The 26,374-nt window shown below is 42.7% G+C and overlaps 1 protein-coding gene across 3 annotated transcripts in view; it reads left to right on the forward strand.

The window, feature by feature from the left end:
• The window catches only part of LOC144073941 (solute carrier family 12 member 2-like), a 131,147-nt gene that overhangs the window by 64,467 nt on the left and 40,306 nt on the right, over nt 1–26,374 (forward strand). For all 3 annotated transcript variants that reach the window (XM_077599897.1, XM_077599899.1, XM_077599898.1), the window contains exons 6-10: nt 5,130–5,269; nt 5,368–5,587; nt 20,105–20,232; nt 23,158–23,242; nt 23,306–23,457. In XM_077599897.1, the coding sequence (XP_077456023.1) occupies nt 5,130–5,269; nt 5,368–5,587; nt 20,105–20,232; nt 23,158–23,242; nt 23,306–23,457 (725 nt within the window). The remainder of the gene's footprint in view (nt 1–5,129; nt 5,270–5,367; nt 5,588–20,104; nt 20,233–23,157; nt 23,243–23,305; nt 23,458–26,374) is intronic.

The following is a 26,374-nucleotide window of genomic DNA, read 5'->3' on the forward strand; positions in this document are numbered from 1 at the left end:
GAAGGATGAGTGAAAGAGGGAGCGAAGGATTGATCAAAAGAGTGAGCGAAGGAGTGAAGGAGTGAGTGAAGGAGTGAGTGAAGGTGCGACTGAAGGAGCGATTGAAGGAGCGAGTAAAGGAGCGTGTGAAGGAGCGAGTGAAGGAGCGGGTGAAGGAGCGGGTGAAGGAGCGGGTGAAGGAGCGAGGGAAGGAGTGAGCGAAGGAGTGAGTGAAGCAATGAATGAACGAACGGAAAAGCAACTGCGATTACTGTCAATTGTCCAATATTGAAACTATGGATTACTTGGAGCTCGCACACCCCAGTTTTGAACATAATAATTTTCTCGCCTGCTTGCCAGCATGGGCGACTGGAACTGGATTCCCACACACGCACACACGTAGTCACTCGAAGGTTCGCTCGGAGCGGCCCTCAACCTCCCTTTTATCTCTTTTTCTCTCTCTCTCCGAGTCCCCAAACATTCTTTTATCTGAATATTATTTTTTCAAGCAGCACAATTCTCCACATTCCACCACCAACAAGAACAACAAACGGCAAAACAAACCTCGACAGTTCAATGCAATCTATTAATCACTTCTCTCAAAGCAATCACCATCCTCCTCTTTAAGCCACTTTTTCATTTTCCGACTGACCTTCCCACCTTTTTTTTAATTTCCAACTGGTGCTATACTCAGCTCTACTGCGCCCATCTGCCCCAAGGTTCTCACGCTTTTTATACAATCTACTTATTTATTCTACCAGTATAATTCACTTGTATATTCCCTCTACCGCTACAATTTCCAATATATAGTTGTCTCACTTCCTGGACCGCTTTATCCTCATTAGAGTGTCCAATCAGCCTACCATGCATGTTTTTGGAATGTGGGAGGAAACCGGAGTACCTGGAGGAAACCCATGCAAACTCCACACAGGTGGGCCGACCTCGATTTGAACCCAGGACCCCAGAGCTGTGAGGCCGACGCGCTAACCACTCGCTCGACCACGCCGCCCTATATTGTATTTATTTATTAATAACATACAGTATTGTTAATGTCAGATTATGAAAGGAGAAAAGTGAATGCCGTCTGGCAAATGTCTGGAAAGAAAACTTTCTTCTGGGAGTTTCCACTTCTCACTCCTATCATTCTTTTAATTCACTTCCGAATGGTTGTTTGTTTCGTCCTTCCCCGCGATTGGCTGGCCACCAATTAAGGGTGTCCCCCGCCTCGTGCCCGAAGTCAGTGGGATAGGCTCCGGCACCCCCGGCGACCCTGAGAAAATGAATGATTGAATGAATGAATACTTATTTGACTAATTATAACGGATTCCAATGATTGTTTGTATTTCATACTTGATTTATAACACCTGATTGATATTTGTGTAAATGTTTCACTCATTTCTAAAGTTCATCCACATATCTATTGATTTTTCACCCAATTAAAAATGGCAGCACACTTTTACAAGTATTGTGGGTTAAGATTTTGCCGTTTTGGAAAAAGAAGAAGTTTGACACTGAGTTGAAAGCTAAACTTTTGAAACCCCATTAAGATACAATGAATTGCTTAGCCCAATACAATGTGCTCAATTGGAGCTATAATTAGCTGAAAAGCCTGTCCCAGTGGTCAAGTGGTTAGCGCATGTCCTCACTGTTTTGGGCTCCTGGATTCGAATCCAGGTCAGTCCTCCAGTGTGGTGTTTGCATGTTCTTCATGGGTCTGCATGGGTTTTCTATGGTTTCCTCAGCATTCCAAATAAACATGCATGGTAGGCTGGTTGGACACTATAAATTACTAGGTATCAGTGTGACCATGAATGGTTGTCCGTCTCTTCATGCCCTGTGATTGGCTGGCCACCAATTCAGGGTTTCCCCCGCCTTGTGCCCAAAGGCAGCTGGCATAGGCTCCAGCACCCACGACCCTTGTAAGGATAAGCAGTTCAAAAAATTAATGAAGGAATTAATTAGCTAACAAACAACATTGTAGGGCGGCCCAGTGTGGCGGGTGGTTTGCGCGTCGGCCTCACAGCTCTGGGGTCCTGGGTTCAAATCCAGGTCATGTCCATATTTGTGGAGTTTGCATGTTCTCGCTTGTGTGGGTTTCCTCCGGGTACTCCGGGTCCCTCCCACATCCCAGAAACATGCATGGTATGCTGATTGGACACTCTAAGTTGCCCCTAGGTATGGGTGTGAGTGTGTATGTTTGTCCGTCTCCTTGTGCCCTGCAATCGGCTGGCCACCTATTCATGGTGTCCCCTGCCTCTGGCCCGGAGACAGCTGGGATTGGCTCCAGCACCACCCGCAACTCTAATGAGGATAAAGCGGTTCAGAAAATGAGAGAGACACAACATTGTCAAGCATCCAAAATATCTTAGCTTTTCTTTTATTTTTGCTGCAAATATTTTAACTGATATTTTTACTACCTTTTGTTAACTTTTTCTGATGAGTCCAATTAAATATGGCGTTCTGCTCGTTTCAATCCATTGCTGCAAAAAATCTTTATACAATGGGGACCAGGCATGTAAAAATGTGTTGAGAAATATTTTCTAAAAACAGTTAATTTAATTGTTCAAGTATATAAATTAGCTTAACTTGTGTCTTCCTGGTATGTTCACTAGCGCTTCCTAGTGGGTTTTTTTCTACCTTCCATAGCGTCCATCCTCGAAAAGGTTGCAGAGGTTGCTGGAGCCTAACCCAGTTGTCTTCGGGCGACAGGCAGACTGCACCCTAGACTGGTCGCCAGTCAGTTGTAGGGCACACAGAGAGACAAAGGACCATCCACACTCCCAATCATACCGCCACCAGCGGGAATTGAGCCCGCGCCTGCCCACTGCTAGCGTTTTCTGATGATTATAATCGAAGTTGCCTCTCCTGATGTATAAACCCTAGTTTTCCAGGGCCAGGAAGTCGGCAGGTTATTGCAAATACAGTGGTACCTCGACATACGATCGTAATCCGTTCCGAGACTGAGATCGTATGACGAGGTTCTCGTAACTCGAGCGAACGTTTCCCATTGAAATGAATGGAAAAAAAATTAATTCGTTCCAGCCCTCTGAAAAAACACCAAAAACAGGATATTGGATTGGAAAAAATGTTTTATTTCTTCTAATTCCCCATCTATTAACAAAGTAACACATAACTAGTGGTTTAATAGAAATAAAATGTGTTTAATCTAACTAAAATTGGGCGGATTTCGCCGAGGGGAGAGGGGCACAAAAGGGGCGGGGGGCTTCGTTTTTTTTTTCCACACAACGCACTCGTAAACGGAACAAACACCCCACCCTCACGTTCGCTATTTATGGGCTGTTTGCTGTTGTACTATTCCCTTCAAAATATTCCGAAAATGATGCACACAAATGTCCTCACAATCGGATAACGCACGACCACTTGCCAACGAGCAGCAGTCTTTTATCAGCGATCGCTCCGCTGCTCATGGGAGCTTCGGGGGCGCTGGCTAGCGGCTCCCTTTTAGCTTGTAGCATCTGTGTTTGCATCCCCTCGAACGGCGCCTATGATAGAGTTGCTACCGTGGATGCTATTGCGGGGAGTTGCGAGCCAGTGCCCCTGATGTTCTTATCAGCAGCGAATGAGAAGTAATATAATACTCCTCGTATTAGATAAAAATAACAGGAAATGCAGCAGCTGAGCTTACCCACGTATTGATTGTGGGTAAAGTCTTATTCTGAGAAAGAGTGCCATTGCCTGTCGGCGTTGTGTGCACGAGTATAATTCATTACCCAGAAAGCCCTCTTTTCCCCTCGCATGCGCGTTGTGCGTTTCCTGGTCTGAATAACTCATTCGGTGCTCGTAAATATTGTTATACACGAAAGATATGCAAAAAAGACAGTGCCATGGCCACCTGGCTTGGTCGCATCACAAAATTTTGATCGCATGACAGGCGAATTATTCGATCGAAATTTCCGTCGTAAGACGAGAATATTGTATGACGAGCGGTCGTGTGACGAGGTACCACTGTACATGTGTGAACGCTGGGGTGACTCCCCCAGTCACCTAAACCCATGTAAGGGGGGCTACTAAACACCATTTACACAGCCACGATGATTAAAAAAAATCATGACTTTTGGGCCATGGCTAAAAACTTCACGGGCACATGGATAACACCCACTTTATCACATTTATTTTCCTCATTGAGACCTGCTTTTTGGTCCCCAGCCAAAACTGGTCCCCACGGAAAGACTGTGTATTTTTATGGCCTCATAACCCCCCCCTCCTCTCCTACACACATACACACACACAAACTAAGTTATTAGGGACATTGATAGTGTAGGTTAGTAATAATTTGCTTGTATTTTAAAAACAGATTTTTTTAAGGTACTTCCTCAAATGAACAAATGTATTCATCTTTCATTCATTCATCTTCCATACTGGCCATCCTTGAAAGGGTTGCGGGGGTTGCTGGAGCCTGCTGTCTTCGGGGGAAAGGCAGACTACACCCTAGACTGGTCGCCAGTCAGTTGCAGGGCCCACAGAGAGAAACGACCATCCGTTCTCCCAATCATACCACCACCAGCGGGAATTGGTATTTGTAATAATAATTTAGATTTCCATTGATTATATATTAATGCGACATGGTGGCCAATTGTTTGGCACATTTGCCACACAGGTCTGAGATCGCGGGTTCAACCTGGTTTTCAAGTTCCGTTCATACCTGCCTGGGTTTTCTCCAGGTGCTTCAGTTTCCTACCACAATCCAAAAACGTGGCTGTCAATCAAAATTGTCCGTAGGTATGTGTGTGAGCATGAAAGGTAGATGACTCGGATCAAAGAGCTGTGTAACAAGATTTATTGAAATCAAAACACACATGCACATGTAAAGGAAGTAACAAAAAGGGTCCATTACAAAAAGGTGAACTGAGATTTAATAAAAACCTGAGGGAAACTTGAGGTATTGAGCAAGGTACTACAAGAGCTCAATGCCTACCACACATCTGGGCTTTAAAATAGAAAAACACAAGCGTGCCAGCAGCAGAACATGACATTGCCCTGTGACGACTGGGAACCCATTCTGGGTGCGCCCCCTCACTGCCCAGAGTTGTCTAAGATCGGGTCCAGGGCACATGAATGAATTCATATTTTTAATTGTAATTTTTTTTCATAACTAAAGTTGAAACTTTGTTTTTTTTACATGTTTATAGGTGGTGCTTACTACCTTATCTCCAGAAGCTTAGGCCCAGAATTTGGAGGCTCCATCGGCCTTATCTTTGCCTTTGCTAACGCAGTTGCTGTGGCAATGTACGTGGTTGGATTTGCTGAGACGGTGGTGGAGATGCTTAATGTGAGGAACACCGCATCTTAACTGTGCCCATTTACCATTCACCTCTTGACACATACATACTCTTCTTCTACTTCTAATCACTGTTTTTTTTTTTCCAGAACGTAGACGCTCTAATGACAGACGAACTAAACGACATTCGCATTGTGGGGACATTGACCGTCATCCTGCTGCTGGGTATCTCCATGGCAGGGATGGAGTGGGAGGCTAAGGCTCAGATTGTCCTGTTGATTGTCCTTTTGGCCGCCATTGCAAGCTACTTCATTGGAAGCCTTATTCCGGCCCAGGATAAGAAGGCCAAAGGATTCTTTGGCTATCAAAGTAAGACCAAAATAAGTACCGTATTTTCACGCCTATAGGGCTAACCGACTTAAAGGGTGCTGTCTGAGTGACGGCTTAAATTTCTGTATTTTGCACATTAATAGTGTTTTTAATTTTGTTCTAAAGCAGGGGTGTCAAACCGATCCTCAAAGGGCCACAGTGGGTGCAGGTTTTCATTCCAACTCAACAAGAGGATACCTTTTGCAAGTGTAATCAGTTAATTAAAGTCAGGTGCTACTTATTTTAGAAGACACCTGATTGGTTAAAATGTCGGCACTGGATCGGTTGGAACAAAGACCAGGACCCACTGCGGCCCTCGGCGGAATCGGTTTGACACCCCTGTTCTAAAGGATTTTTAAAAACATATAGACAAACACAAGACATTCGCACCAAAGCGTCATGGTCAGTTCTCTGAAAACCTGAGTCCCGTTTATAAGATATTTTTCCAGCAGCACAAAGTGTTACAATCGGGGATAGAGGACCCCAAAGCAGGCAAGGGCAGCAGGTCTGGATATTGAATCTTTTATTAGAGTCGTCCAAGAGAAGGGCAAGGCACAGAAAGGAGTAGCGTCGGCGAGTAGTTAGTCATGGAAGGAAGGTCAGTAACCGTGAAGTCTGTCGTGAAGTCCGGAGTGGAGGGTACAAAGGGCGAGTGCGTAGTCGTTGTCCGTGGTCCGTGGTCGTGGGGCTGAGCGCGGTCGGAATCCTGGGAGCAAAAACAAGAGGTCGTAGATCAATAAAGGCAGGCGAGGAGAAAATACGAGATGGTACCTAACAGTGAATTGATAAGACGATCCAGCAGCCTGGTCATGTTCTTCTTGGCTTTATATATTCGCCACTGGCTGATGACTCACTGGAAACGTTTGAGTGATTAGGGGCTGGGCCTGTGATTGGGTGGCAGGCACAACCAGCCACCAATCTGGTCCGGGCCTGACACAAAGTGGGCGTTTATCTGAATATTAGTGGGTTGGTGTTCAGTTCCAAAGGAATTTCCATATACAGTAATCCCGCAAATATCGCGGTTAATATTGACCAGACAGGGCCACGATAAATGAAAAACCGCGAGGTAGGATCACCCCCATTAATACTACCACAATACATGTTTTCGCGCCTATATAAAATTACAAGAACCCAAGTTTGTACTTGGGTTCTTGTAATTCTATATAGGCTTTGATAATTGTTATCAAAGTGTAAATTTATTAAATATTACAGCTATAATCATATCAAAAGACTGAAATGTATTAATATCTAAATATAATCTATATATATTCATTTTTTTCATTCATCTTCTAAACCGCGCAGCCTCAAAAGGGATGCAGGGGTTGCTGGACTCTAACCCAGCTGACTTCGTGCAAAAGGCAGACTACACCCTGTCAGCCGTAGGACACACACGCACACACACACACATAAGGTACACTGTACAGTGGTACCTTAAGATACGAGCTTAATGCGTTCCAGGACTGAGCTCGTATGTTGATTTACTCGTATCTCAAATCAACATTTCCCATAGAAATGAACTAAATACAAATTAATTCGTTCCCACCCTCTAAAAAAACGATCAAAAAACAGGATATTACAATGGAAAAACATTTTTATTGGTTGTAATTCACCATCTACTAACAGAGTAACAAATGACTAGTGGTTATGATGTTTAATAATAAATTGAAGCATTATTTTATACAACGGGGAGTTCGTGGATAGGGGAGAGAGAGAGAGAGAGAGCGAGAGAGAATCACTTGACGGATGCGGTCGTAACGTAACATAAACTTTAAATGTAACTTAAATGAACTTGGATTCCGATACACACACTTAAAAAAGTTTTAATACTTTACACCAAATTTTAACCTTCTTGGCTTTCAGGGCCAACTTCCTGCTTCTACATACGCATTGACGAGCCAGCTAAGCCACCCGTACACGACTCATGTTTTTCGATTATTTCGTGCTTAATATAGATTGTCATCATATGCCTTTTCTTCGCACTACCCTTGATTGTACCGCGGTGCTTGCTTTGGATCCATTGTGTTTCCCTTAATTCTGCACTGACTGATGTAAAAAAAACGGGAAAAAATGCAATGCTCCACCCAGTGCTCGTAGACATCTTTGCAAGAGGGAGATGTAGCGGACTGTCCAACTGGCTGTCTCAAATGCTCGGACCTCAAAATTTGTCTCATATCTCAAGGTAAATATTTGCTCGGAATTTTACTCGTATCTCAAATTCCTCGTATGTCGGGGCACTCATATGTCGACGTATTACTGTACATATATACAGTCATAGCTCTACTTACGAATGCCTCGAGATACGAAATAGATCCAAGTTATGAAATCCCCCAAATCAAATGCATTTGCGGATGCATCGAGTCTTACTTTAGAACAGTGGTCTCAAACCGGTCCTCAAAGGGCCGCAGGGTGCAGGTTTTCATTCCAACTCAACAAGAGGATACCTTTTGCAAGTGTAATCAGTTAATCAGTTGATTGCAGCCAGGTGCTACTTATTTTAGAAGACACCTGATTGGTTAAAATGTCGGCACTGGATCGGTTGGAACAAAAACCAGGACCCACTGCGGAATCGGTTTGAGACACCTGCTTTAGAACCTCGCTACACTCTGCTCGGCTCCCATTGGCTGTCTCACAACAACCACTATCCATATTTCAAGATTCTCTCGTTTACTTTTGACCGCCGTTGCTCGTCACAGAGTTCTGTTGGTTTTTTTAATTGATTTTTCTTAGTGTGGATAAAGCATCTGCTTCTGTTTTTATCATCATACGTACCAAGAATAATTACAATGCAAATGAAAAGAAGTGGTCAGCGCGGGGACAATGACGAGTTAGTCACAAGGCATAAAAACAAACTCACTAGAGTAATAGAACACTCGACAATATGGGGGGAAAACGAAAAGGCAGACAAGGAGGAAGCAGCGAGCATTGCAACAGCAAAAATAAAAGAAATGCTGGAGAAATTTCACGAACTGTCTGTCTTTGCATAACAAAAACACATCCAGAAAGTGTTCACGAGTCATGCGATTTCCCACTTTTTATAGAAACATTATTAAAAGTCGTCAAAGCAATGGTCTTTGTATAGTTTTTTTTTCAAAACGTCCATCAACCAGAATGGCAGAAGGGCAAGTGAAATCCAAACAGGTAAGAAAGAACTAGTAGTGACTAATAATATGGGCGAAAAATTAAATTCCAAAGAAATCATAAAATGTTCATGTTTGTTTTTTTATTAATGTTGTTAATGTTGTTTGAATTCTTAGTGTTGTGTTTACAAGACGTGTGTTCATGTGTTCGTGTGGTTGTCATGTCTTGTTTGGGTTTTGGGTGGATGTGTGTGTGTGTGTGTTGGCTTTTCGCCTCTTGTGTTCCGGACCCGCGGGCATCCCTTGCGCTGCAGCGCCCAGAGGGACACAAGAGGCAAAAAGCCAACTCACACGCACACACACATCCACCCAAAACAAGAAATAACAGTGGTTGTGTGCTATCTCTTTGTTGCATATCGTTAGCATCCTCTTGTTCCCCTGCGTTTCAACACGGAATGATTGTGTAGGCTTGTTATTCATTTTAAGACATTGATAAATCATTTTCTTATAATTTTCTGTCATTTTTGCGTGTTTCCTCACATTTTTCATACTCAAGGTGAAAATAGTTCCTCTTTGCTTGATATCCCGGAAAAAAAACAGGTTAAAGGGAGTTTTAGTCCAAGTCCTTGAATGGGAGCCCTCTTTCAGCCAGGTACAGATTCGCATTTGGGATGAAATTGTTTTTGAAGGCTTTTGTTATCCAGGCTTTCCGGTTGCTTATACATTATACAGACAGTAAGGCTTTGTTCTTAGTTGTATTAAGTTCATTTTCTCTTGTGGCCATGTTTGGTCTGCATTATCCGCTATATTCCAAGGATTACTGTACTCGCCTGACAAAACGTGGGATCAAAACATGTCACGTAACGAAACGACCTAAAAATCTGTTCTGAATGAATCAGTTAAAAGATAGGCTTTGTTCTTGTTTTATAAAGCATGACGATGGTCGAACTTGTTGATTAAAGCTGGCTTTACCATGTAGCCAGGCAGCAGGATGATCCGCACGTTCAGTTAATGTCTGATTAAAAATGAAAATTGGAAGAAAAAAACAGACTTCGCCCGCCGCCGGCGTGGCCGGCATGCGCTACTGGACTGCCGACCGACCGGGAAATTAAACTTACATTTCACTCCTTCGCGCCTTCCAATCCTTAATTACCGTAATTACTCGAATATAACGCGCACTCGAAAATAACACGCAGGTAATTTTGGGCCAAAAATATCTGGAAAAACGCAGTAATCGAATATAGTGCGCACCTAAAATTTCCCGCTGACGAAAATCAGAAATCTTACCTTTTTTTCTTCGTTTCACGATTGTTTTGTTCAAACAAATTTATTCATTAGAATCCTTCAAATGAAGAGTTCCTCTCTCTCTTTGTCTGTCCTCTTGTTATGATCGCGCCGCGTCGCTGGGTCGTCGCAGCGCGATCGGGGGCATCTGTTACGGTCGCGCCGCGTTGTGCGACGCGACCGTGGATGTAGGTAGACCCAAATACAGGAAGCAGGAGAGGACGAGGCATTCAGCGTGATACGGAGTCCTTTAATGAATCAACCAAGGCGTGGAAACAAACGTGGCCGCATGCGGCGCGCATACGGACAGAGGCAACAGAATAACGACAGCTAGCGACCGCTAGCAACCGCTAACAACAGTCAATGATAGTCAACGATAGTGAACGATCCGGCGACGTGTGATGACGCGTCGCTACTTAAATACAGGAAACGAAAGCAAACAATGGATTGGCTACAGCCGGTATGCGTCAACTTCCTCTTCCTCCCACAACACATCATCCGATTGGCTTTACGAGATGACGTAAAATCCGTGCGTCGGCTGTACGAGATGACGTAAAATCCGTGCGTCAAAGTGAGTTTGACAATGCTTTTTTCGATCGAAAATTTGTAATTTATTTTAGTTATTGATTATAACACGCACCCCCAACTATTGGAATTAATTATATAGCAAAAATCTGCGTGTTATATTCGAGTAATTACGGTAGTTGTCCTGAGAGCTCTATTATTGTGAAGTGCTCCTCAATTTTCCTTGTATATGCTGCTTTGGCCTTTTTAATGCCTCTCTTCAGCTCTGCTCTGGCAGCGCTGTATTTTACCTTGTCCCCTGACCTGAAGGCGGTGTTACGACATTTGAGGAATGCCTGTGTCTCCTTGGTCATCCAGGGTTTTAGGTTTGGAAAAACCTGTATCCGTTTATTAACAGTGACGTTGTCCGTGCAGTTTTTGATGTAGGAAAGTACAGTGTCCGTGTAGTCCTGGAGGTTGTGGTGTTCAAAAAGTTCCCAGTTGGTGCGGGAAAAACAGTCCTGCAGATGAGAAACGGCGTCCTCGGGCCAAATTTATATTATATTTATTTGTGGCCTTGTTAGCCTCCGGAGTGGAGTGTTTGTGGGGGTGACGGACAATAATGAAAGACACCAAACTGGAGAGCATTTAGCTGCTGCACCCGTGCACGCCGCCATCTTGATATCCCCACCTCTCTTCCTCCATTACACTAAGCACTGGCTCCCCTCAAGGCTGTGTACTGAGTCCTCTTCTGTACTCCCTGTACACATACGACTGTACACCAACCCACCAGTCCAACTCCATCATCAAATTTGCCGATGACACCACTGTGGTCGGACTCATCTCAGGAGGGGATGAGTCGGCCTACAGAGATGAGGTCAACACACTGTCTTCGTGGTGCTCGGTGAACAATCTCACACTGAACACCACGAAAACTAAAGAAATAATCCTGGACTTTCGCAAACAGCACAGATCTGGCCCCACTCCTCATAAATGGAGTATGTGTAGACAGGGTCCAGTCCTTTAAATTCCTGGGGGTCCACGTCACGGATAAGCTCTCCTGGTCTACATACACAATGGCAGTAGTGAAGAAGGCCCAGAATCGACTCCATTTCCTCAGGGTACTCAGGAGGAAGAACTTGGACACTAAGCTTCGGGTGACCTTCTATAGAGCCACTGTGGAGAGCATACTGCATTACAGTGTGGTGCGCTGGAAGCACGGCAGCAGACAAAAAGGCCATGCAGAGAGTGATTAAGACTACCCAGAGGATCGTTGGCTGCTCTCTGCCCTCACTGGAAGACATTGCCAGCCCTCGTTACCTCAGCAGAGCCGGGAACATTGTTGGGGACCCATACCACCCTGGTCCCAACCTGTTCCAGCTGCTGCCCTCTGGCAGACGCTACAGGTCTCACAATGTATGGACAAATAGGCTTAAGGACAGTTTTTTTCCAACAGCCATCAGGACTCTGAACTTGCGGTAACACGACACACAATCCCTTCTGTGTAATAACTTTGGGGTGAGGTAACATGAAGGACGTTGGGCGGTGATCTGCCTCCTACTGGCTGACTGAAGTTAAGTGAGGAGACAGTGGGAGGTAAGTGATCCGTTTTTTTCTTTCTTTGTTGGCATCTGCGAGGCAAACTTTTTCAACAGTCGGCGGGATTTGGTTGCGCTCGAGGGGTAATGTGATGTATCCATCACGGCGGAATGCAACGAGTCTGAAATTATCACTTATTTGGGCATTTTGCCGGGAAAGCGCACCTTGTGGAGAAACACTACCAATTTTGTCATTTGCAGCTGAGTATGATGACAATTAGGCTTTTGTCGAGTAAATGATGATGACAAAGCCTATGTTTGATTATCATATTATTGTTATTATTATTTTTGGATAAGTGCAACGATGTCAGCCCACTGCAAAGGCAGCAGGAGCAAAACTTAGTTTGATTGTGCTTTATTGACGTAAAGTGTACTCACGTTAATATTAGTCAAAGCATTAAAACATATACAAATCCATCAAAGTCAGATGTGTCACCGTGGGCTTTCGTAAAAGTAATGTCAACCTGCTTAGATGAAAGGTTACCTTGCCCATAGGCATCCACCACCCATTCATAAATCGTCGTGTAACTCGCTCGACACTACCTGTCAGTCTTTGTATACCTATGTTTACCATCGGACATCTTTTGCTCGCAAGCTGTTCGTTCGCCTTACATCTGCAGAAACTCGGCGTTGTCTTTTTTACTTGTCGAAGCTGATTTTCCAGTTCCCTTCACTTGCGAACCACTGTCATTTTTGTTGAGGTGCCTTAAAATTAATAAACATGCAAAATCTATTCGTTTTCAAATGCATGTGCAGAAGTGTCAGGAAGCTAACATTAGGCAAAGAGCACACGAACACACATCTAATAAACAAAATTAAGAATTCAAAACAATATTAAATTGAAGTTTTAATCTTTTTCATTAACGTTTTATGATTTGTTAGGTATCTAATTTTTCACCCATTTTATTTACTGCTTCTTACCTGTTTGGATTTAAGTTCCCCTTCAGCTGAGCTTGTTGACAGACATTTTGAGAAAAATCAATCCAAAGACAATTGCCTTCGACAACTTTTAATTATGTTTCTAAAATGCACAAGACAAACGTCATCAAAGTGGGCGATCGCATGACTCGTGAACAGTTTTTCAGGATGTTTTTTCCACGAAGTCGGAAAGTTCGTAAAATATGTCCAAGTTGTTTTTCTGATTTGTGTGTTGGAATGCGGGCTGCTTCCTCCTCAGCCAGCTTCTCGTTGAATTCCTCGTGTTTTGCCGAGCATTGCATTAACTCCTGCTCAGTTGCGAGTTCGTTTTGGTGCCCCTCGACCAACTCGTCAATGTCCTCCTTACTAACCGCAAGCCCTATCGCCTGGCCCTGCGACAGAATTTTGCCCGCCGCAGGCTGCGGTTCAGGTTGAGGCTTCTAGCAGGGATTTGATAGAATGCTGAAGTCTAGCTCGCATGCAAGTGCCGTTATACAACTTCAGGACAAAGGAAAGGCCCATCCTATCCCATCCTGTTAGCCGTCCTTTATCTCATGTCCTTTGTGCCAGGGAATGGGAGACTCTTATGGGAGGTCCCGTCCCCCCTAATTATAAATGAATAATATAAAATTAATTACTAGCATTAAAAAACGTTCTATTCGTGCAGACGTATACATGTAAGGAGGAAGCTAACATTGGGCAACAGACAAAGCACACAAGCACATGGGCATAAACACACATCTAAACAACTTCAAATTATCAATTTAAAAAAACTTACCATTACAGAGAACTTGCAACATCAGTCATAGATGGATAACAGGGCCCGCTTCGTCATGTCATTAGCCCAAGTAATTTTAAATAAACAACAAAGCTGCTCTAACCACATTGCACATTGTCCAGCTGCAAAAACAACCTTAATCAGGCCGTCATCCCAGCCAGGACAGGATCTTGAGAATGGCTAGCGGGAACTGGCACCTGAGAGTGGCTGGCAGGAGCAGGCGTTCGAGATCGGCCGCCGTCGCCCTGCGCTTGAAAACGGTATATCGCACGGGAGAATGGGGAGTCGGCTTGGGAGCTCGGCCATCGAATATCTCCCCGCTCATCCTGCCCTGCCGCGGCACCCATCGCCGCCACTTCTGAGCGAGCGACGTACCCCGCACGCGGTCCTCCTTGGCGTCATGGCGAGGAGTAACGGACTGGACACAACCCCCCGGAGACCACCACGCGGAGGACCACGCTAGATGGCCAAACGCGAAGCCCAGTAGGGGTTCGCCGACTAATTGCCCGGGGAAGTGTCTGTGGGGAAGGAGTCCACAATGGGCCAACACCAGGGTGTACTCAGCGAAAATAAAAATAAAAACAGAATCTGGGAGATTCCTGCTAGGTTCATCATTGGTGGTAGTATTCTGTTAAGATTTTGCCTCAGCTGCGGAGCGAAGTGGAACCCAGACTCAAAGTCCTCCACCTTTCCCTGAACATGAGAGAAGCTCTTTTTGAGGTGGGGAGTCGAAACTTGTGTAGGTACAAGATAAACGATGACACAGACCAGACACATATACACACACACACACACACACACGTAGCACAATTTTAGACAGTGTCGTGATCGCAATTTTGTTCGTCTAACAGCCAGGCTTTAAGATATTTGGTGTGAGGATCAAAGACAGGAGTTTACGTATGTTAATTTGTATTTAATTCCAAGTACTGACGCTCCCCTACTTACGAACATTCAACTTACGAACAACGGTACATACGAACATGTCTGCAAATTGCGTTTAAGTCCAAAAATGTTCGCAAGTCCAATTTTGTATTTCGCCTTTTTCGGAGTAGTACTTCTTTCCGCCGCTAATACCGACGCCTGGCGCTGTGAGAGCTCAGCTCACCCAGCATCTACCTTCTTCTTCGTTGCAATGCGGAAGTGCGTGAATGTATCTCCAGTGTGCAAAGAACCTTTTTCATTTGTATCATTAAATATCTCATGCATCCAATATTGAATATGGTTGGTAAAAAGCTAAAGGCTTCTATTGAGGGAGTTGCAAGGAAGAGGCAAGCCATTTCATTTGAAACGAGTGGCAATAATAACGAAGCTTGATGCGCGTGAGAGTGGTGAGCGTTTCACGGGCATTGAATCGTTCGACCGTCAGTACCATTTCTAAACAGAAAGATCGAGCAGCAGGACCCACATATTGAACGTTGCACAAAGTTTGCAAATCAATTGAATGATGCCATACAGTGTTACCGCATCATTTATGATGAAAAAAAGAAGAAAACTGCAATTGTCATTAGATCGTTTCTTTTGGCCAGTTTCTAATACATAAATCTCTCTCTCTCTCTACAGTACTGTACATATTCTCTCCATTTTATTAAATGTTTTTTTTTCAGTACAAACCAATGCGTGTTACTTATACAAGCCTTAAACATACAAATGCACTTATATAAACCTTCAATGTACTTATATCGGCCTTAAACATAAATTATAATACAAAATATAGCACTGAATCAACTTACAAACAAATTCAACTTATGAACAATCGCTCGGAACCAATTGCGTTCGTAAGTAGGGGAGCGTCTGTATGTGCGGCACGGACAGAGAAGGGGCTTTGGCTGAAAGCACTCTTTTTGAAGGGAACTACACCGTCACCTCTAGACCCAGCCTTTGTTGATGTGTTGGATTTTTTCTTGTACAAAATTTTGTAGTGAAGGAGGGGCTTTGTGTTGGAAGATTTTGTAGACTAAGGTGACATCTGCATATTTAATAGTATTGTTCCAGTTCAGGCGTTTGTGGTTTTTTTTAAATATCTTATATTGGTGGTGTGTTTTTGGCTTTCTGTCCAATAATTTCATAGCTTGCTTATAAATTGTTTCAATTGGTTTTACTGTTGTTTTGCAGGCCGATGACCAACTTGTTAGGCAGTAAGTCATGTGTGATATGATCCTTGTGTCAAAATATATTTTTTCTGACTCAGGTGTTAGATTGTTTTTAATGAATCTAAAGTTTTATTTAGTGTGTTTTTATCTGTCGTTTGAAGGCTTGTTGAGAATCAAGAGTGATTCCTAGGTATTTAAATTCTTGGACTACATTGCTTGTTTTTCCTTGAACAAAAACATTGGGGTCGCTGTTATTTGCCGCTCTTTTTGAGAAGTACATACATTCTTAGATGTGTAAGTGTAGTTGAGATTTTTCAAGCCAGTTATTGACATTCGTCATTGCATCTGTGAGTTCCTTTTCAGGATGTTTTTTGTCTTTCGCGTACATATAGGACGGTATCATTGGCAAACATTTGGCAGGCAACAGTTGAAGAACAGCAGCTTGGTAGATCATTTATGTAAAGCAGGGGTCTCAAACTCAATTTACCTGGGGGCCGCTAGAGGCAGAGTCTGGGTGAGACTGGGCCGCATCAGGATTTCCACAAGAAGAGCGCTGATAAAACATTCCAACATTATCAAATATCTTTATTTTTAACAAAAAATAATGAAATAAACCTCAGTGAAGTAGAGCACATCCCCACATTCTGACTACATTTCTTCTAAAAAAGCACGGAACCTTCTGTGCTTTAAGCCCCTGGATCTGATTTGGTTGATGCATTTCACAACGACAGACATCACATTGTCAAACTTCAGGCATCTGCTGCAAAGGGCCTGCTGATGGATAATGTAGTGCAGAGCTATGGCCTCCTCCACACCCTCCTCTTCCAGTTTTTTTTGAACAAGTGCTACCAGTCCATTCTTCCTCCCTGTCATTGATGGGGCTCCATCGGTTGTTATTCCAACAAAGCTCTTCCATGGCAAACTGGCACTCTCAATGGCATCACACAGCTGGTGAAATATTTCCTTAGCGGTGGTCTGGCCATGCATTGGAACTACTGTGAGCAACTCCTCCATCACTTCAAAATTGTCATCAACACCACGGACATATACTGCAAGCTGTGCAGTGTCTGTGATGTCTGTGGTCTCATCAAGAGCCACTGAATATACACTGAAACATTGTGCTTTCTCACACAGTTGATCATAAATGTCACTTGACAGGTCAGAAATGCGCTCTGCCACGGTGTTGGCAGAAAGGCTGATGTGGTTGAACTGACTTTTCTTTTCTGGACAGACAAAATGTGCAGCCTGTAATATGCACTTTTTGATAAATTCACCTTCTGTGAATGGCTTTCTTGCTTAAGCAATCAACTCACAAACGGCGTAGCTAGCTTCGACTGCTGCATTACTGTCTTTGGTAGGCTTCTTGAAGAAATCCTGTTGCCTCATGCCATTTCTCCATTGTTAAATTCATGTCTGATTCCTTTAACAACCAAATAACTCTTAGTACCTAAAACATAATTTGTAAATCACCCCATACTATGTTTACTTAAGATAAGAGCCATTTCTTATAGCTCCCTGTTACCACAAGAAAAATCTACAATAATTAAATTAGAGAAATCCACCTTTTACTAGGCATTTCCTAATTACAATTTTCAATGCTTAATAAAGGACCCACAAATTGTAACCAATATGCCATAATATTGTAAAAAAAAAATCCATTCATTTTTCTTTAACCAGCCAATCTCCTATATTAAAGTATTTTGAACAATCCAACCATTCAAAAACAGTAATAATATCGTTTTATCCTCCAAAACTAGCTCTCTTCAATTAAGAGCCCTTTGAACTTCACAAAACAAAAAATAAAATAATAATAACAACAGTATTATTCCCAATTCCAAAGCTTTTACCAAATCAATCTTTGCCAAACTGATTTTCTATCACCTCGAAAGACATTTCTGATTAAATCCCAAAAATAAATGCGAAGATAATCGCGGAACCTTGCATCCCTTGCAGACTATGTTTTGTTCTCATTCTAAAATGTTTAAACGGAAGCGCGCCCTTAGCCGCTGACTGTGACCTTCACGCTCGCTGCAGAAGCAGCATTCTTATCTTTTGTTTACAAATTCCAAAACGCTCTCTTTTCTCTTTTTGTCCTCCTGTGCACACAATTATAACGCTTTTTAGAGAAGACTAAATTAATTACACTAAATTAATTACTCTCCCGATATCCAACTATATCACCATAGTTTGCCAAGACCCCATAATCACAATATGCTGCAAGCACAACTATATCATAGCAAAACCCATTTCTGCCCTCAAGTTTGCTTCAGCGCCCTCAAGGCCAATTATTGTAATAATTGTAATAATGTAATACTCTCCACGGAAGGGGTCCCCCAAAAGTTTTAGTCGCTTGTGCGGTCCGCGCGCCTACTATACTGTATTATAATGTCTAACACCATCAAATCAGCCGCACCAAAACAGAGCGCTTCCCCCGCAATCAAAGCATTATTCGGCAAGTTTAGAGTATGACCAAAACGCAGTTTTGGTAACCCCGCTAAACATTTAATTGGCTGTTTTGTATTTCTGTTAACCAAAATATTCCCGCTAGCAGACGGGAACGAAACCAGGATAAGCCACAATAAGCCATTTCATTCCAGTACATTGACAGTACATTTAGTTACTATCAACAAAGTATGCCTAGCACTTTGAAATAATCATTTTAATTGCCATTTTACAACTTTCAGCATCACACAAAAAAATCCAATTGAATTCATTCCCAAAGAATGTGATCTCTGGTTTAAAATTAGCTCAACATCCTCATGTTCAAAATTCTCATTCAAATCATTTTGAGCAGGCCTGCCTTGTTTTTAGAGACCTTTTTGTCCAGGCAATCAAGCGATATATGTCATATATATAAGTATAATTTGAATGAGCATGCAACACATTTGAATGAGCATGCAACACATTTTTTAGCTGCTCCTGATAAAGGCTGCCCACCGCGTGGTCTTCAGCGATGCCGCTGTTGGCCTTAAAACAAGCCGTCATCCTGATTTGATATTCTGCAAAAGGCTCACCATCCCTCTGCTTAGCTCTGCTGATCACGGTATAATTAACTTTTGTTTTAAACTTCCCCGTAACCCGATCAATCAGTTCATGCACTCTCAAATTCAAATTACGACCGTCATGACACAACGGGCCACCATCAGCTTTTGGATTCGAACATCCAAATTTAGTAGGAGCCTGCTCCTTGCCCACATTAGTATTAGCAACTTCGATCAAGGGATATTGTTCAATAAACACATCACTCATTGGCGGCGCCCCAGGCTGGGGAGATAGCGTTTTCTCCCCATGTCCCCCACGGGCCCTCCCGACCTGGTCATATTTGTCGGAGGGGGCCCTCCTTTTTAACAACAACAACAACACACTTCTTCCCCACCGGGCCAGTCTCCTCGTCCTCTTTTCTGTGGAATAACACAGCCTCTGTGTTTCAAGTCCCACCGTTATCAACTGATTTAACCCATGTATCATAAACCAATAATAGGTATCATTATATCCCTCCTGCTCCATTTTGTTAAGATTTCCCCCATGCTTAGCACGTATTTTATCCTGCAGTATCAATATCTTATGCATATTAAGCTGGCCAGCAAATCCATATTTATTTATCCATAAGTGTAGGTGTTTAACCCTTGTAGCGCTTTGATTTTCAACAATCCAATCTTTACACGGCAGACGCATCTTTGGATCGTCGTCAATAGCCGCTTTACTGCCTCCACTACCCATTTTTGGAGTGGATTTGTGTGCCCCCGTAGTACCTTTTTTTTTTCCCTTTAACAACTACGCTTTAACAACTACGCACACACAACCAATGTCGACCACCACATTTTTATAGACCCCACCGTGTCTACCTGCTAGTGACTAGTATCCGCAGGGTTTTAAAATCGCCATCCCCAGGACGCGAGCCTTACTTCTCAAAATAAGGCCTTCGCGTGTGATGCCCTTCGCGCATTTGGATCCCGTCAACAATATGCAGCCATCACACGCGGACCCGGCAGAAATGTCGATAGATGCTTACCCAGAGGATAGTCGTCAACCGATTAGAAAACAGGCGCTGCTGAGAAATAGTCCAGCCTGGAAAAGGGATTCTCGCCGTGCACGGTCACTCCAGATATTAAACTGCAGCGTCTGGATTCCTTATCGGTGTGTTGACCCCGGCTACTCGAAGGACCAAATGTTGGAATAATGATTCAAACCTTTTAAATCATTATTAGTAATATTTAATTAAAAAAGGAAAAAACATCTTTCAACATAGCTGCTTACAACTTCCGCAGTGGCCATCTTTGTGGAGAACCTGGTTCCAGACTTCAGGGATGATGAGACTTTCTTCTCCGTGTTTGCAATCTTTTTTCCAGCGGCCACTGGGATACTGGCAGGAGCCAACATATCTGGGGACCTCATTGTAAGTTTAAGCTACACTTTTAAAGAGAATCTAGAGCAGTGGTGCTCAAGAAGTCAGCCACGAGCTACCAGTTAATTGCTAAGGTACTCTTGCTAGATTGCATGCATGGGCAATATTCCCATCACAGGATGTTCAGAATATTTATTTTATTTGATTATTAATTTTGAACACGCATATTTGTATCTTTTAATGATTGCATCCGGGTCCTTGTCGGTAACAACTTATGTATGGAGTCGACAGCCTCACGTCAATGCTGAGTGAATTTGAGTATTTTAAAAGCAGCAACAAGGGTCTCTCTTGCACTGGTGCATGAACGCATACACCAATACAGCGCTTTATAAATGAAGATAAATTGTACATATCAGTTACGCAACATACATCAAGGTAAGTAGTAAGAATAAATACAGTGCTGTAAAAAAGTTTTTCCCCCTTCCTGATTTAGTTTTTTTTGCATATTTATCACACGTACAGGTCTCAGACCATAAAATTGATTTCCTTGTGACACAGGGACAACCCAAGGAAAGAGATGAATGTGAAAGATGATTTTATTTACCAAGGCAGAAAAAAATTACAAACTTGTAAAGAAATTGCCCCCCTTTGTTAAATCACAAAACAACTGTGACTAAACACAAATGTAGGAAAGCTGAGTTCAATTTTACAGGCTTCACCCACACCTGATTACCACTACATGAGTTGAATCAAGAAAACACTTACATCTTAAATTGATTTATTTGTCCGTCTGCTGTTATTTGTGCACTATGTGGTGAAAACCTTGAATCTCATTATACTTGTATATTGACAATAAAAGCATTCAAAAAAATTCAATTCAAATTGAATGTGTCAGACAAAGTGAAATAAGCTACAAGATCAGAGCATCAAAGAATCCAAAAAAATTCAGTAAGAAATGCGAAAAAAGTGATGGGCATCTATCAGTATGGAAAATCTCACAAAGCCATTTCCAAGGCTTTGGGGCTCCATTAAACCACTTGCAGAGCCATTATCCACAAATGGAGATAACTCGGAACAGTGGAAAACATTCCCCAGATTGGTCAGATACCTAAAATAAAATTACTCCAAGAGTGTGACGCCGACTCATCCAGGAGGTCACAAGAGAACATCACTGGCCTCAGTTAAGGTCAAAGTTCATGACTCTACTAGACGAAAAACACTGGCGAAAACTGACATCCATGGCAGAGTTCCAAGACCAAAAAACTTGCTGTCCACAAAGAATATAGAGGCTCGTCTTCTGTTTGCCAAAAAACATCTTGATGATCCTCCACACTTTTGGAAGAACATTCTGTGGACTGATGAGTCAAAGGTTTAACTCATTGGAAGGTGTCCGGCCCCTTACATTTGGCACAAATAGCACAGCATTCCATCAAAAGACACTATGCCAACAGTGAAACATGGTGGCTGCAGTGTGATGGTCTGGGGCTGCTTTGCTTGCGCGGGACCAGGATGACTTGATGTAATTGAAGGAAGAATGAATTCTGCTGTCTACAAGCAAATTTTGAAGGAAAATGTCCGGCCCTCAGTTTGTGCGCTCAAATTCCAGCGGTCTTGGAGCATGGAGCATGACCAGCAGGGGCACTTCTGAATGGCTAAATTTAAAAAAATTAAAAAAGTTAAGCTTTTGGAGTGACCAAGTCAAAGTCCGGATTTAAATCCTATTGAAATGCTGTGGTGTGATCTGGAATGGGCTGTTCAAGTTAGAAAACACCTGATATTGCAGACATGAAACAATTCTGTACAGAAGAGTGGGCCCAAGTTCTTCCAAAGCGTTGTGGAAGACTCATCACAAATTGTCGTAAACGCTCGATTTCAGTTATAGCTGCCAAAGGTGGGCCAACCCGTAATTTGGTTCAAGGGGCAGTTACTTTTTCACAGAGGGCCTGACAAGTTTGTAATTTTTTCTGCCTTGGTAAATAAAATCATAATTTAGAAACTGCATTTTCTATGTTCTTGGGCTGTCTCTGTGTCATAATAAAATTGGTTTGATGAACTTTTTCACAGCACTGTATATGGGCAGGTCTTTTGACCTGAAAATTTATTTAATAACTTTAATAGAAAAAGTGAGAGCACACTGAAGGAAAGTAACATTTAATATGTAGGAGAAAGTCAAATAACAAACATGAAAGTTGTTAACTACTAAAAGAGCTGAGTCTGTTTCGTCAAGCAGGGAAACACCTTGTCTAAATCACTGATGCATGTAGGAGAAGCCATAAAAAAGAGGGATATAATACAAACACAGAAGGGCCCTGTCATCGGAATAACCAAGAGGAGAGGCAGGACACTCCCTTTCCTTCTCAGAGGAATGCAGATCTGGAAAACCAGGTTCCCTAAGCCTAAGGGACTACGGACACGAGATGATGGATGTCTGACAGGACGGAAGAGGATGTGCGTTCCTTTGTCCTCAACTTGTAAAATGGTGCATGCAGGAGAGAGAGACTTGATCATTCTATCATATCTCTGCTAAGTCTAAGATTGAATAGAATTATTCCTGCATGCTGTATTTGACTCCTCTGTCTTGGACAGCAAATTGTTTAGATTTGAAGATATTTTTATTGGAGTCCTTTTAGAAAACGAACATGCATGGAAAGGATTTATTCATGTATTTATTTATTAACTTACTTATTACCTATCTATTTATGTCTAAAATGCCTTTCCTATTTCTGCATCCTCACCCTCTTGCTACAGTGACAACGAAATTTCCCGAATACGGGATGAATAAAGTTATCCAATCCAATTGCAGGTGAATTATAACAGTGAATTAAAAGAGTAGGGTAGATATGATGTTGGCTCATTGAAAAGTAGCTCTTGAGCAATTAAAGTCTGAGCACCCCTGGCCTAGAGTCATAACATTTTTTTAGTTTACTCACAAATTAGTTCAGCCGCCAACACTTTTGTGGTAACCATCGTTCAAAGGACCCCCAGTCTGCCATCCCCAAAGGAACGCTGCTTGCCATCCTCATCACGGGCTTAACCTATGTGGGCGTGGCGCTCTCTGCAGGTCAGTGATGGCTCTGTAACACCATCAAGTAGTAAACTAATGTGTGTGACGGTGATCCTTTAGGATCTGTCATGGTGAGAGATGCAACTGGTGACAAAAACGACACCCTGATCGACACCATCAACTGCACCGACTCTGCTGCCTGTACGCTTGGGTATGACTTCTCTATCTGCAAGGAAGGAGGCTGCCAGTATGGTCTCATGAATGACTTCCAGGTACGATGGGCCTTGAAAACGTCAGTGTGTTTTGATCGTAGGGAAAATTTATTGTTCTTGTGAATCACATGTCCCTTTCGGCAATTAAATTTCCTATTGTTGTTGGACACCTACACACACGCATGAACAGACCGACGGTTGTGGAGGTTTCTATTTGGGACAAAATGAGATTCAGAAATTAAAGGCAACGCACAACATCAGGTGGTTAAAGACTACGTATTATACTTTTCTAAGGTTAAGTTAAAATCGTTGTTCTGTATCTTACTTTGCTGCTTGCAACTGAGTATGTTCAATAATCTAAATTAGATGCACCTTTTCTGTGTTGACAGCACTTTTATGACACAACTCGTTTTCTGACACTAATTTTTGGAGGAAATGATTTCAATACCTATTGAACCAATAAGGTAGTCAAATTTATCAGGCAAAATATTTAGATCACAGGCTAGCCAAACGTGTGGTAGCTTAGCAATGCAATAGTTGTGAACGTATCACCTTGAACCCACTGAAACAATCCTTTTTTGAAAGGAAGTAAACAGTTTTCTGACATTTTCATACATTTTTGTGAAATACAATTAGGAATATCTCCAGCCACAAGCATAAGTTACTTGGAAAAGCCATCCAAAGTTCCCTCTAAGCTGCGCAACTGCGCAATTGTGGACTGGTCATACACTCTCAGCGCACAAGGAAACCTATTCATCGCAGTGAATGCACTGAAAATTATTTAGATTTAGAACTTGTTTTCTGTAGCCTTTTACTGTGTAATTGAGTGAGTCACAGATGTCCAGCAAATCATAAGATACGATGCAATTACGCTACTCAGCTAATCATGGCATTGACATTAGTTATGTGATGCTAATGCTAACTCCTTATCATGGCGAAACGAGTGGACAGTGAATGTGATACGTCGACTCCCCAAACCAAAATAAATAAGAACTGCGGTTCTTTTAAGTTTGACTGGCTGTCTGAGTATGTGCAAAAGGAAGAACAAGCAGTGAAATTGAGTGAGATCTTTTTTTGAGTGGGAAAGGTCTGCTCTCCAAAACATGTCACGAAGCTAAAGTTGTAAGTCACGACTTTGATTTGTGCATATTCTAGTGACATTCATTTAAGGATATTAATCATTATCACTTCATGGGAAGTATACATGCACCTGCTGATGGCAGGTGTAATACTGGTGTGTGGCCCTAGCGAGCACTTCTGATGTTGCTCACTGATGCTCCTCAGTGTGCTCAGGGAGATTGTCTGTGTCCCCAGTCATGTTAGTGATTGGTTTTGTTGTGTTTTCCCCTGGGTGACCTGTCCCTGTGATTACTAATTAAATTCACCTGTCATATCCCCACCCCCTGCTTCCTTCCTCTTGTGCGACCCAGGTGTTTCTGATTGTCTCATCAACACATGTCTGTATTTAAAACCTGTGTGTTTGTGAGTCCTTGTCAGATAGTCTTTGTTTGTCATGCTCATGTCCATGTTCTGTGATCCTCGTTTCCTCATGTCCCTCCCGTCAGGTCTGTTATTTGCTTTCTTCTTGTCTTTCTTATTTTGTGAGAACCTTGTCACCGTTATTAAAGTTTTTGTTAGTGCACTCTACTCCCTGTCTTTGCCTGCTTCCCTGAAACTGGGTTCAACTCCACGCTCCTGCAAAACCTCATAGACAAATCTGACCAAGATAAGGGCCCACCAGAAAGCCGTCGGCTTGCTGATAGCTTTCCTGTCCTACTATTTAAGCTATTCTGCCTGTGCTGTCCAGCTGAACATAAGAAGAGCTGCCAACTACTCCGGAATTTTGGGAGTTTACCCGGAAATAAAACGCAAACTCCTGGACTCCGGAAACCATCCCTAAACTCTGGAAAACCAAAAAAATGTCACTTAATTTTTTTTTAAGCAACCATTTCAGAAAAGCACCAAATTTCCAATTTAAATACCTCGAAATTCAAACCATCGCTATGACTTCGGCCGTCTTGATTCAACTTCACTGTAAACCGGAAGAATTCGGTAAGACGAGTGCATTGTGAATCATCCGAGTTACAAGTTCTGACGAATGATTCGTCTTGTGCGACTTCAGCATGGCAATCGATTCAAAATCGATTGCATCGGTAGCCTCTATCAGTTTAGAACTTTTGTTTTTGTTTTTTCACAAGGGAATTAGGGCGGCCCGGTGGAGCGAGTGGTTAGCGTCGGCCTCACAGCTCTGGGGTCCTGGGTGGAGTTTTCATGTCTCCCTGGGCTTGCGTGGGTTTCCTTTGGGTTCTCCAGTTTCCTCCCACATTCCAAAAACATGCATGGTAGGCTGATTGGACACTCTAAATTGCCTGTAGGTATGGGTGTGAGTGTGCATGGTTGTCTGTTTCCTTGTGCCCTGCTATCGGCTGGCCACCAATTCAGTGTACCCCCTCCGGCCCGGAATCAGCTGAGATAGGCTACAGCACCCCCGCTAGCCTAATGAGCATAAAACTGTTCAGAAAATGAGATGAGATGAGGGAAGTAATATGCCTCCTCAGAATAAGCAAAAAATGGATCGAAATTTGGATGAAACTTAAGAAATCCAGACAATCGCAGATGTTTATTGCTTCTTATACGACGAAATATCCCATGTTGACGCCGTCTCCAAAAGGACCGACATTTGCACATTGCATATGTGTGGATAAGCGACCAGCTGAAAAACTCATGTTAATGTTGTAGAAATTTGAATTTTTACTTTGTTCACTTTTTATGGCCAAAATAATTGCAATATTTCAATCAATGTAAAAACATGATAATAACAGTTTGATTTAAATTGTCCTATGTTATTTATTTTTACATTTTATATCAATTTTGCGTGAGTCGCAATTACTCCGGAAATACTCCAGAAATGGGACAAGCGTACTCCTGAAATGGGGTCGACGGAGGTTGGCAGCTCTGCATAAGGTTCAACCTGCAT

Source organism: Stigmatopora argus, chromosome 5 (assembly GCF_051989625.1).
Source record: "Stigmatopora argus isolate UIUO_Sarg chromosome 5, RoL_Sarg_1.0, whole genome shotgun sequence".
NCBI classification, from domain to species: Eukaryota; Metazoa; Chordata; class Actinopteri; order Syngnathiformes; family Syngnathidae; genus Stigmatopora; species Stigmatopora argus.